Source organism: Lissotriton vulgaris, chromosome 11, assembly GCF_964263255.1.
Source record: "Lissotriton vulgaris chromosome 11, aLisVul1.2, whole genome shotgun sequence".
In the NCBI taxonomy this organism is placed as follows: domain Eukaryota; kingdom Metazoa; phylum Chordata; class Amphibia; order Caudata; family Salamandridae; genus Lissotriton; species Lissotriton vulgaris.
In genome coordinates this window covers 409200202-409212041 of record NC_141699.1, presented here as the reverse complement: position 1 = coordinate 409212041, position 11840 = coordinate 409200202, and the positions used below count along the sequence as shown (strand labels likewise).

Below are 11840 nucleotides of genomic sequence, written 5' to 3'. Positions count from 1 at the left end.
CCACGTGTCTGCTGAGGATCTACATTCTGCCCGGTTTGGTAGAAGATACCTTAGCACTGCTCACCACCTATCTGGCTCACTACCCTCGGGGTTGTACAGTATTAGGCAAAGACTTACATTTTATTATGGACCTGGCCAGAGAGGTGATTAGCACGGCCATCTCCATTCATCTGAAAGTCTTACAGGAGTGGGCGGATGCCATGGTGGATGGAGCAGCACAGATGGATTCCCGGCCTCCCACTGGCCTCCGGCTGATCAGTATTCACCACAGACCTACTGGTAGCCTAAGAAGTCACTCCCAGCATAACAGTACAGTGGATGTTCAAGGGGGTTGGTGGCCCTTGTGACAGTCATGCAGACAGCTAAGGAAGCGACTCCTATCACGACAGGGTAACTGGAGAGGATGGAAAATTGTGCTGGATGCTTGGCGCCGGTGTAACAAGGAGGATAGACTATTTATTAATTACTCGTCACAGCATCGCTCGGCCATCTCCATAGATTACATATTGGTGCCCTCCATGGACAGCAGGGAGAGAGCCCCAGTGCACATTCTCCCATAGGGCCTTTCTGATCATTTCCCAGTGGAATTGTTCATTGGCACCATACTGCAGGAGCATGTGGTGGCTTAACACTTAGTGGCTCAGAGAAAACCGACTGATTAATACTTCACGCTCTGTGGGCTCCTCGCTCCTTGCACCACACCTTCCCCTGGCTATGAAGAGGTGTACCAAATGGGTTCCTTGCTGTGACATCTAAGGGGAGGCACTGTTTTAGTGGTACCTAAAGAGTGTAAGCCTTCACAAGTCAGCAACATATACTCACCTATCTTTCTGATAGCACTGAGGCCAAGATCCTTGCCCGTATATTGGCCAATAGATTGGCAGGGGTTATATGTTTACTGGTGCATCCCGACAAGAACACGTTTATGGCAATGTGCAGCACACGCCACTGCCTGTGAAGGCTGAACATCGCACTGGCTAGAGTGGACTAGCTCTGACTTTTCTGTCATTCACTGTTTACAAGGTTGGCCTGTGTCCCTTGGTTTAGTTGCCAGGTCCAGACGCTCTACACATTCCTGACAGACAAGATGAAATTCAATGAGAGTTCAATCCTCTCATTCAGAGTGGCACTAGACCGGTCCCATTTGTCCTGGCTCTTTTTGCCATCATAATGGACCTGCTAGCCTGTTGATTGTCCTGTGATGCCCAGTTGCTGGGATTCTGCTTTACTGATGGGCTGGGGAGAGGCTTTCACTTTATGCTGATGCTCACCTAACATCTCTACCCTAGTATACCTAGGACACAATGAATACTCAAAGTGTTTGGAGATACCTCTGGCCTGAGAGTTAATTGGGATAAAATGATGCATTTCCCAACATGACACACCGGTCCTGGGGAGCTCTACCACCTTCTGAACATTATAGGTCATAGTGCATCGATTGAAAATGGTCCTCCTTCCTTGCTTTTTATTCTCACCCCAAAATGTCAACTTCCCTACAACAACCATCCTCCTTTCAAAACCTCAACACTTTGGTACGCTCTTTCCTAAGGGGGGTTGGAGGCAAACCTACATGGGTCTCAGTACTGAAGTGCATACAGCATTTCTTGACTTTTCTGAAGGTGTTGAGGCAGACACTCCCTATGCAATGCCCTGTACTGGGGGATGCTTGGACTCCTCTTAGAATGCATTATCTTGACATGGCACATTGTTCAGGTTGTAAATTACTGGACTTGTGAAGCTCTGGTATGTTCTGCTGTCTGCACTATGTTGTTCTTGTTGAATTATTTAAAAACCTATAATAAAAGATTTATAAAAAAAGAATGAAGACATCTGTGACTCTCTACTTGGTAATGCGCTATGGGAGAAAATTATAACATGATGCATTCAGATAGATTTTGCTGGAATCCAGTCAAATTGAGAATGCACCAGTTCTGAAGCATTAGGACCCATGTGGTGATCTATCGCCAGGGGATCTTTACCTAGCAGCAAGTGAATTTTGACAAGTTCCAGGTAACCTCCTTTCATCACAGTACCATGAACCAAACAGCAACAATGCTCAATGTAACAGCCAATAGAATAACGTCTGGTTTTAAATGTCTTCCAATTGCGGACAACTGAATGCACGAACAAGTGATCTCATACACAAAAGGCTACCAAAGACCTTTCACAAACAGTACAGATAGAGTATGACTCACATCCTTTTCAATTATACTGGTAGTATGGATGCAACGTTACTAAGGATATCATCCAGCATTAAAGAACAAAGTCCACTGTCCTGAAGGCACTGCATTTCAGAATGTATTTATCTAAGAAGGCCAGAAAAGGAATGCTCTACAGTTGTCACACACAGGTTGATGGAGCTGCATGCAGGCGCATACACCTCAAGTTGTTAATGCTGCCACCAGTAAAGGCAGCTAGGACAAACATGTCACTCACACTGTGCTATAGTTAAAGCTAAGCAAATGTGCACACGTGGAACACCAAAAGAGGGACGATAAAAAATGTGATTAAGTAGAACATGAAAAAAACACTTTTCTGAAAGACAGAAAAAGAAATTGAAACAAGACGAAAATGGCATGCAACAGAAGCCGTCTATTGTCAAGTGGATACATTAAGGAACATGAGGAAGTAGTAGCACAAAGGAAAGACCTGATAACTGAAAGCTATGTGCAATTTTTCTGGTTTGTTCTCTTTCTCCTCAAATTTATATATTCCCCAAAGCGGAGGCCATGGAACCCAGCAACATACAAGAATTGCAATAGTGTCCTCTGAGACACCAGGTTCCATCTGTATCAAGTGATCCGGTTGCTGGCCCTAAGGCACACACTGAAAAAAAGACAGTATGGTCTATAGCACGTTTTCCAGTATTTTGTTTTTATTCTTTTTATTAAATCTCAGAAAAAGCACAAACTGGTTGTTTAACAGAAATCTCAACATTGGTGGAGGAGATGTTCTACGTGTTGTGCCCCACAGTGGCCAATGTTAGTACAAAAGTTATTTTTTTAAGACACTGCCCCTGCGTGTGATCAATGCTAAGACGTAAACAGGAACCCCAGAATGACAACACGTTTACAAGGTCTCTGGCCTCAAATACTGCGATGATACAAAATCAGTCTAGGGAGGAACACCAAAACAATTCATGAAGGTTCTTCAGGGTGAAGCACACATATTAGCAGGTACCTGCTAAAAAATGGCAAGTCCATCGATGGTCCTCCAGCTTATGGGGAGTGGTGCACTGAGCAGGAACAAACGTAGTGACATACACTTCTAAGGCAACTTGAAGTTCCTACTTGGGCATGGTGTTCTGATGGCAGAATGTTTACGGGCTTCCTTATCTTTATGAGTTCCACTAGGGAAATAATGAGTGACAGCGATTGGGATTTCTAAGCAACACAAACACTAGCCTAGAAGGTAATTTTAAATTTAAAGGCCACAAAGCCAGCTTATACAATGTACACAGTTTGAATCAGGCCCTCTTATGAGATCTTGGGATAAACAGTATTGTTTGCAGAAAAATATATGTGTAGTTTCCATTCACAGCTCCCAGCCCATGAGCTTCCCATACGTAGAGAAGTGTGTTTCTGGAATGTTGAAATGGCCCATCAAGAAGAATTTTCCAGTCCACAGACCTCTAAAAGACCTACCTGCTTCATGGGGCGTGCAAACAAAAAAAAATGAAACTCTGCTTCCTCGCCAGCACAAGGAACAAACATGTTGACCCCAATTCCTATCCACTCTCTACTGAAATGTGTTTGAATAACTTACTGAAAACTTTCTTAGAGGAAGAAAAGTAGGTGTAGTTCGTATAGCACCTTCATGAACTTGAACTTGTACTGGCCACCAGTACAGGTAGATTTCGACTGACCAGTGTTTGTCACTTTCAAGCTATTTTGCTTAGAAGATGTACCATAACCTGTGTATTGTAGGCTAGTATGTCAAGGTACTAGTATAAATTAATCTATGGAAATGATTATGACAATGACAGATGATCGTAGGCAGCTGCCCCGAAGGCACATACCAGCATTTGGTTGAGACAAGTGCTCCCATCCTTCACAGGCGTCCAGAGTAGGCAAGGATCTCTCATCCAATAAAGTTCAGACATTGGAAAGCATGTGTTTTGGGAACACTCCGTTCTATATGGACGTTAGGCAAGATGGTACCAGGCATAACAGAAACATGAAGATGTTAATTCTTGAAGATTCTCAATTAGAAAAAAAATCTCGACATTTGAAATGTACATATTTGTTAAATTAGAAAAACAACAATATATTAATTTAAGTTAAATGTCGCTGAAGATATTCCTAAAGTGAAGCCTGCAGAAACCCTCACAATATCCTAATTAGGATCATCCAATTGGGAGCAGACATTTGTGTGCTGCAGAAATGGGTGCTGAGCACAAGTCATGTCTGAGGGTAAGTCATTTTGTGGTATTTTTGTACAATTTCAACTGCAAACAGAGTCGCCAGGTGTCAGGTCTCATCGCAGATCCATGACCGTGATATCACGCTCGACGACAGTGATGTGGCTGCTGGCCTGTAAAGATAGAGAAGGTGCGGGAGCCAAGGTAGGGTGGGGAGAAACAAAAAGAAGAGAACAAGAGGTTATAGACACATAATGCAAGACCTTCACAGTCAGACCCTCTATAAATGGACTAATATATAGGGTATTTGCTTGCTGGAAATGAACACTGCCAAGACACAAAGCATGTGCTTGCAGGAAATACCAGACGGAGCACAATGCAAATGCTTATTAGATATGTGGTGTGCTTGTGGCAGGCACACAGAGTCAAGCGAGAATGTGGGAAGGAGCACAGTGCATTAAGTCTTGACAGGTGCACATCTGGCACGGTGCATGTTGAGGGCATGGGGGGCTCCTCCGTTTGAGTGGAGGAGCATCGCCCCACAAAGGAAAGCCCCAGGCCAGAGCAGAAAAATAAAATGGTAATAAAGTTTATTTATTACGATTTTATTTATCAGCAACTGACACTTCCTGAACTGAGTGACGGGGAAGTTTGCAGCAGGGAGCAGTGTGCTCTAAAAGGCGTATGTCTCTTTGGCTGACCATCTTGGGACGGCCAGCCAGAAGGGCATTTTAAACTTCTTTAACCTACCTGTCTTAGACAGTTGGGTCAGAGAAAGCGCAGGCCTTCAGTGGTCTTGAGAGCGCTGAGTGAGGCTGCTCCCTCCAATCTTGGCGCTGCTCTCATGCTGGTGAGAGCAGCGCCAGGATTGTTTTGACGAGTTGGCTGGGTTCCGCGTTGGAGCCTGCCTGGAAGAGAGATGACCGGTGGAGGAGGATGTCGCACCTCAAGGCAAGTGTGTTTCGTTTTATCCCCCACCCCCCGCTGTTCCTGTACCAACGGTTTAGACGGAAGTGTTCCTCGGGGTACGAACAGAGAAGGGGTGCTCTCAAAGGCAAGCAAGACCACTAGTGCTTAATTTGTAAAATAAATAAATACATAAATAAATGCAAGGGCCCAAAGATTTTCCTAGCAGCCAGCTGCCAGTGCTGCCACAAAGAAGGATGGGCAAATACCAAGGCTGCCTAGTTTTGATTACATCTCATGCCTCTTTCTTCCACCGACCTACAATTCCACTCTCTATCTTACTCTTACAGGCACTTTTTCATTCCTGTTTTCTGCCTTTGTTAGTGTTTTCGAATCTTTCTCTTCCGCCTCCTTTCTCCAATTTTGCCTTGCTCTCTTGGTCGGGGCCAAGGTCCACTTAAAAAAGTAGTCCTGGTCCCCAAAAACGAGTGCAAGTGCAACCATACACTACAATGTTCAGGTCAAAGTCATTTTTGTACATGATGCTAGGAGTAGAGATGTCATGCCAGAAACACAGTAAAACCTGCAATTCTATAACCGAGTTCACAATACTGTTTAAATCACTGACGTTTTTTTTTTTCTCTGCTCCCGTTTACATGTTGGTCATTCGTCCTGCCTTTTTGCTCACCTTCTACCATCATTCCCAGGTGGCTAAGTGTAAAAGTGTTCATACCATACATGCTTCATGGTCTCTTCATACAAATACTTACAGTGAAGAGTGGTGGATCTTTGCAGTGTGGGTGGAAGCCTTTCTGTCTACACGATGAAATCTCCTCCATCCCATGGTCTGTCAACTTAAAAAACCCTGTTCTAAAGGAGTACAAAAATATAGATATCTTAGCAACTTAGTTGGGAAACAATTCTTCTTAAGATCAACACCTAGTTTTGTTGTCACCTTCCAACTCCAAGGCATAAATGTCATGACCTTCCCATCAAGCACAGCAGCACCTGCACCCATACGATCTCGGCAATTTTTCTTCTATTTCCTAGGCAAAGTCTATATAACCCACTAATCACATCTATGCACCCAGCAAAGCTGGCACTGCCACAAATACATTTCAAGTACAGCGAGACATCCCTCATTTCAGTCAGGAACAGCCAGGATCTTACCTCGCCTCATCTAGCTGCAGTTAGCGCTTCATTTTCGCCACATTCTCAGGATATATTTTCTTTCATTTGACCAGGGACAGCCAGATTAAACTTCCATTTCCATTGTTGGAAATATATACATTGTCACGCTTAGAAAATTCCTTGTCTGCCAATGGGGAAACTATTTTAAACCCCAACCCCTGACCATAATTTTCCACAAACTCCTTTTCTCTCAGAGTTTTTTTAAATGGTTTTATAAAGCTGAGCTGCCATGTAGATTTTTTCTTAGCTGCCCAATTTGTTTCCCCTCTAGTTTGTATGGACCGCTGCAAGTTCAGTGAATGTTGTCAACCTTTGTTGTGGAGCATCTCCCTTTCAAAGTCTAGCTCTGTAGAAACAGGTAAACACAAAGGGTACACCAGCTTTAGCCATAGTGGTTATTGCCCCTCTTAACAGGCTTAGGTGTGACTGGTGGTGGCAGGAAGTCTGCTTCAAGGGTAGGGCCTTTTTTACCTACAGTGTGGTGTGAACCTGCCATTTCGCCTTCCATCTCAGAAGGTCAATTAATTTTCTCGTGACTGGTGTTCTGTGCTCCCAAGTGTCATTGTGTGAGTTTGAGTGTGGAAAGTGCTTGCTGACTGTCCTTTACCCACCGCAGACAGGACAGTCTGCATGTCCCCAGCTCTCAACTCCTTCTTGAAACTGCTGATACCTGCTGGTCAGAATGAGGTTCCCACTTTATCTTCTATTGTTCAGAATGTCTACTCCATCTCAGTGAAGCACCACCTCCTTATTCTAGCAACAGTGGCCCTCAGGCTGAATCAGTCTGAGCCCATAATCCATTACAAATTAGCCTAGATCATCAAAAGCACCAGGATGCAGCAATAGAAAAAGATAAAGGTACAAGACACCTTTCTCCCTGGCAGTGAACTTCAAATGGTGAACAAAGTAAAAGTTTGATTTGCTCCGGCTTAACTCTTGGGCCTCAAAAGTTGGTTAGGTACTGCCCTGCTTGAGCTAACAACTTGTCCACTCTAGACTTCGAGGAGAGATTTCACACCAGCACTTGGCAGACATTTGCCAGGTAGAGAAGGTTTGCTGGTGGTTTCCCTTCCATGTATGGATTTCTTGAACACCTTGCTGGAGTGATCAAACTGTGAGAGTAACTGGCCTGCCCTTTATGAACAGAAGTTTACCGCCAACTACATGAAGTTCTGTACATGGTCTAATTGACTGATGAATCTAATTGAAGGATGTCAGAATGAACGTAAACTGCCAAAAATCCAGGAGACCCTTTACAGTCATGTTGGCCTAAACAAAGTTAAAGATGAGAAACAATGTTTTGCCTTGATTGTGGTGCAGCAGAGGCACTTTCTCATATCTGGTAAGGACTGCATTCTGCCAAGTCTTACATACTTTGGGTGCCCAAATGCGTCCATTGTAAGCCCTAACACAACATGGAGATCATTTGGGTTGGAGACAGCCTTCCTGATTTCAGAAATGTTTGAACCCTGGGTCTAGATGGTATCCCAGTAACACAGTGCCTAAACCACTAAAAAATCTTGAACACGACCAAATGTTTGAGATGCGGGCCCCTATACTTTGGTAGCTCCAAGACACAAAGTATTGGGTAATAAACTACTACAAACCTGTCCTTCTTGTAAAAACATTCAGGACATTTGGGTCCTCAAGTGTGGCATGCAGAAGTGTTCTAACAGTAAACTAGCTACCAGATGCTGGTTAGCCACATGGATGTGAACATCAAGACATCCGGCACCCCAAACTTCACCATGCATTTTCCTTAGGTGGGTTCATTTTGTTTGGGTGGCAGACATTTGGATTTTAACAATATCGAATCAAGTTTACAGCTCATCAGTTAAGACTTCAGCCCACTCAGTTGTTTGCCTGTACAAAGAGTCAGAGACATTCTGTAATAGGACGAGACATTTCATATATAACATGCCAAATTGTATTTTTTTGTTTTCTACCTCTCCCCTATTGCCCGAGATCATATTTATGAACACTCAACCAGAATATAGCTGAAAGTTGATTAACATGGTCATGTAGGATAAGACTTGCCATACCACTCAATTTTGTTTAAAAACCACACAAACATTTGAAACCTTATCTGGGTTGCAGAATTACGTGCCTTCTGGTTTTTCAAGTGTACATAATTTAAATTGTTCTTTTCATTTACCTGTTGGTGTTCTTTGACGTTACAGCAATAGCTGGTCATTGAGTTTATAGAGTGCCTTTTACTGTGTCATGCTGTACCAGTGTTTTTAAACCCTAATGTAGGGCTTGACTGCTCAACCTCGCGGATATCAAAAAGTCAAGTGCCCAAAAGATGGATTATCCACCTGAAGTGCAACTGTATTAGTGGAAATTTGCTATCCGTCATAAAATATCTATTCAAGCCCCTCTAAAGAAAGAAAGGTCCCTGTTCCCAAAGACAACTATGTGCTCGTAAAAGCAGCTTGAACTGAATCGGTTCTCAAAACTGGCAACCAGTGAATATTTTTGCATGCAGAGGTAACATGATCTCAGGAGTGGATTCCGCATAATGCCCAGAAGAGTGTACTCTGAAGACTTTGCTTCTTGGCTACGAGAAAATGAGGCACTTCTAGGTATGAACTATTGACACAGTCAAGCTGTAAAATGACCATCGCCCAACCCTTTTGGGGAAAGTTCTGATAACTAAAGATCTTCCTGATTAAGTGTAAGTGGAAAATGATTAAGTAGAAAAAGCTAAAGCTCACCACTGCCGATGTTTGATCCATCAAAAGACCCAAATTCTTAACTTTAAATGAAGGGGGAAGGCACGCCTCTAATGCGTCTGGCCTGGTATCTTTCAGTCAGAAGAAAAGAGAAGCACCAAACACCATCATTTCAGTTTTAACTTCAACATTCAACTTATGAGGGTTGGAGCACATCTACATCTCTAATCCAAACAAACATAAGCCAAAAGCACTTCTATCTTCCAGAGTAGCTGGAATAACTTTCACAATCAGCTGAGAACCATCTTCATGATTGTAAAAAGGATCTTCCAAGATTTTAGCAAACTCATTAGGGAGCATACAGTTGTTAAACAGAAGTGGAACAGTACACATCAGGACCCACCCTAAGTACAGGTCTTAAGTAAAATTGCTTGTTCGTGTTTCACAAGCAAGACTCAAACCAAGTAAATGCAGAGTCTTTACCTCCACTATCAGCCAAAATCTAGATTAGAATGCTGTTGTTGACGGTCTCAACATTCGCAGACAGGTCCAAGATGATCAAGACCAGACATCAGAGTATGAAGATCATTGAGAATGACTGCGGTGACTGAATCAGAGCCAGGAAGTGCCCTGAAACGGGTTTGGTAATAATTAAAGATCTTGTTATCCACAATAAAACTCAAATTGAGCTTTAACATTTTGTTTGGGAATTTAGTCAGCTAGAGGAGGTTAGAAATAGGACTACGCTTAGAAAATTAGCTGGATCAATCTCTTGTTTCCTTTTTAGCAAAGGAGTCACTACAGACTCCTTCAGAGTACAGGGGTCAACCCTACATTTATATAACATTCCATTTTGTGAACTAAACTATGTATATATGTGGATTAAAAAGTACTTATATATAACACCTATGTAAATAAACCAAACATCTTATTGTATGTCACAATCTGTACTTGTCACTGATGTGACTGCTCAGCTTTGCGTCTTTTATTTTATTTTTTAAATGGCATAACATCACATATTTGAAATGCTTATCTATTGAGCAGTGATGTTTTTTAGAACTTGCAGTATGCCAACCACATTTGAGGGGGGGAGAAGGTGGGGTTCATAACAATTCCATTGCAGGAATGACATTACCACCTTTCCTAGATAATGCACTCTGAGGCAAAACTTAAATCAGTTTCTGTAACTTCTTACAGTGAAACCCACAGGTGTGACTGTCAAGTCTACAATGAATGAATGAATAAACCATAATTCTTTATGGTTTATGAAAACCAAGTCTGAAAATCAGAATATCATCTCTCAGGATGAGACAATATGCCTGACACCTGTATAGCTTTTATGCTTTTGAACCTACATTAAATGTCAGTCATAGAGACTGTGTTAAAGTCCAAAAAGGGACTCAGACACAGATTCCAAAAATCAAACGAGAAAACTTTTTTAGTATCCATTCTTCTATAAAGAAAATACTTTACCTATGTGAGTGGTAACAGAGACTACATTGGGACTCACCCTAACACTATTTTTGCATCAATATTAAAGGAAACCATAAGACTTTACCTCACTTAACAGAAACATGGGTGTACCATTTTCAGAGAACACCTTATGGCTGAGTAAAGAACAATGCCATTATAATCGTTGTCGTTTTTTAAACCTATCACGTATAGTGATAAGATGTAATGTCTAATTTAATTACTTTGACAATTTAAGCGTTATGAAAAATAAATTAACAACCTGTGCAAGATTACAACAGCTAGCTACATTGATGAATAGGATCCTTTTGATTCAAAATGCAAGTAGCATAAAAATATTTATCATATTCTCACGAAAAAGAGTACTTCTAATCAGATCATATGCATGGACCAGAAACAAGCATTCTTGGAACGGTTTCGGGGTATCGCCCCTTATCAGTCAGGCTAGCTTGAATCCAGTGGCAAAGCAAGAAGGGGGCCACGTCTGGGTAAACCCATCCCACTTTCTGTGAAAAATGCTGCTTCAACAAATGATGGACGGAATGCTGAATAAATCTAACATTCACCCCAGTTAAGAGGTCTGGGTTAAATCCATTGTTCTTTTGCTCACTACGCCACCCCAGTTTGGACCTAGCCAGGATTCTTGTTTCCGGTCGAGGGAGGACCTGGCTTGGCAGTTCGGGCTAGACTGGTCCCATGAAGAGCCGGGTCAAGACTGATTTGCATATGGCTGCGTCCAAAATGGGGTAGTGTATTGAGATAAAGAACAATTAATTTAACCCAGATCTCTTGACTAGGGGGTTTGATTTATTCAGCATTCCGTCTCTAACTTGTTGCCGCAACACTTCATGGCAATTAAAACATCTTGGTCCACTCTGAGGAGAAACAAAAATTAGACTGAATCTAAAATAATGTCAACCTGAAGACCTGGAAGAAATTGCCAAATAATTTGACATTATTCCAATGAGTCACCAATACAAGCAGTAGCCTAGTATGTCAGACAACAGGTATCTGGAATATCTGTACTTACTCTTGGTACTTTGGAGAACAGACAATAGCAACTGACTCAGCCAGCATCATCTGGTATGAGCAGTGGGTGTGCAGATCCACACTGGAGAGAAATGCTGTTTGCGTCGGATGTGTCTAAGTAAGGATAAAGCAAAATGAGATGATGTAAAAAAGCAGTGCAAGAGGTTAAATTCAACTGCATGTATATGTCTGTGGTGTGGTCTCAATTT

General features: G+C 42.3%; 1 protein-coding gene across 2 annotated transcripts in view; it reads right to left on the bottom strand.

Moving 5' to 3' along the window:
- Nucleotides 1-2856: 2856 nt before the first annotated feature.
- Nucleotides 2857-11840, bottom strand: part of STAMBP (STAM binding protein) — a 152026-nt gene continuing 143042 nt past the window's right edge. For both annotated transcript variants that reach the window (XM_086943461.1, XM_086943462.1), the window contains exons 8-10: nucleotides 11633-11745; nucleotides 6037-6136; nucleotides 2857-4533 (exon numbers count right to left, since the gene is read on the bottom strand). In XM_086943461.1, coding sequence (XP_086799587.1) covers nucleotides 4477-4533; nucleotides 6037-6136; nucleotides 11633-11745 — 270 coding nt within the window. In that variant the 3' untranslated portion in view covers nucleotides 2857-4476. The remainder of the gene's footprint in view (nucleotides 4534-6036; nucleotides 6137-11632; nucleotides 11746-11840) is intronic.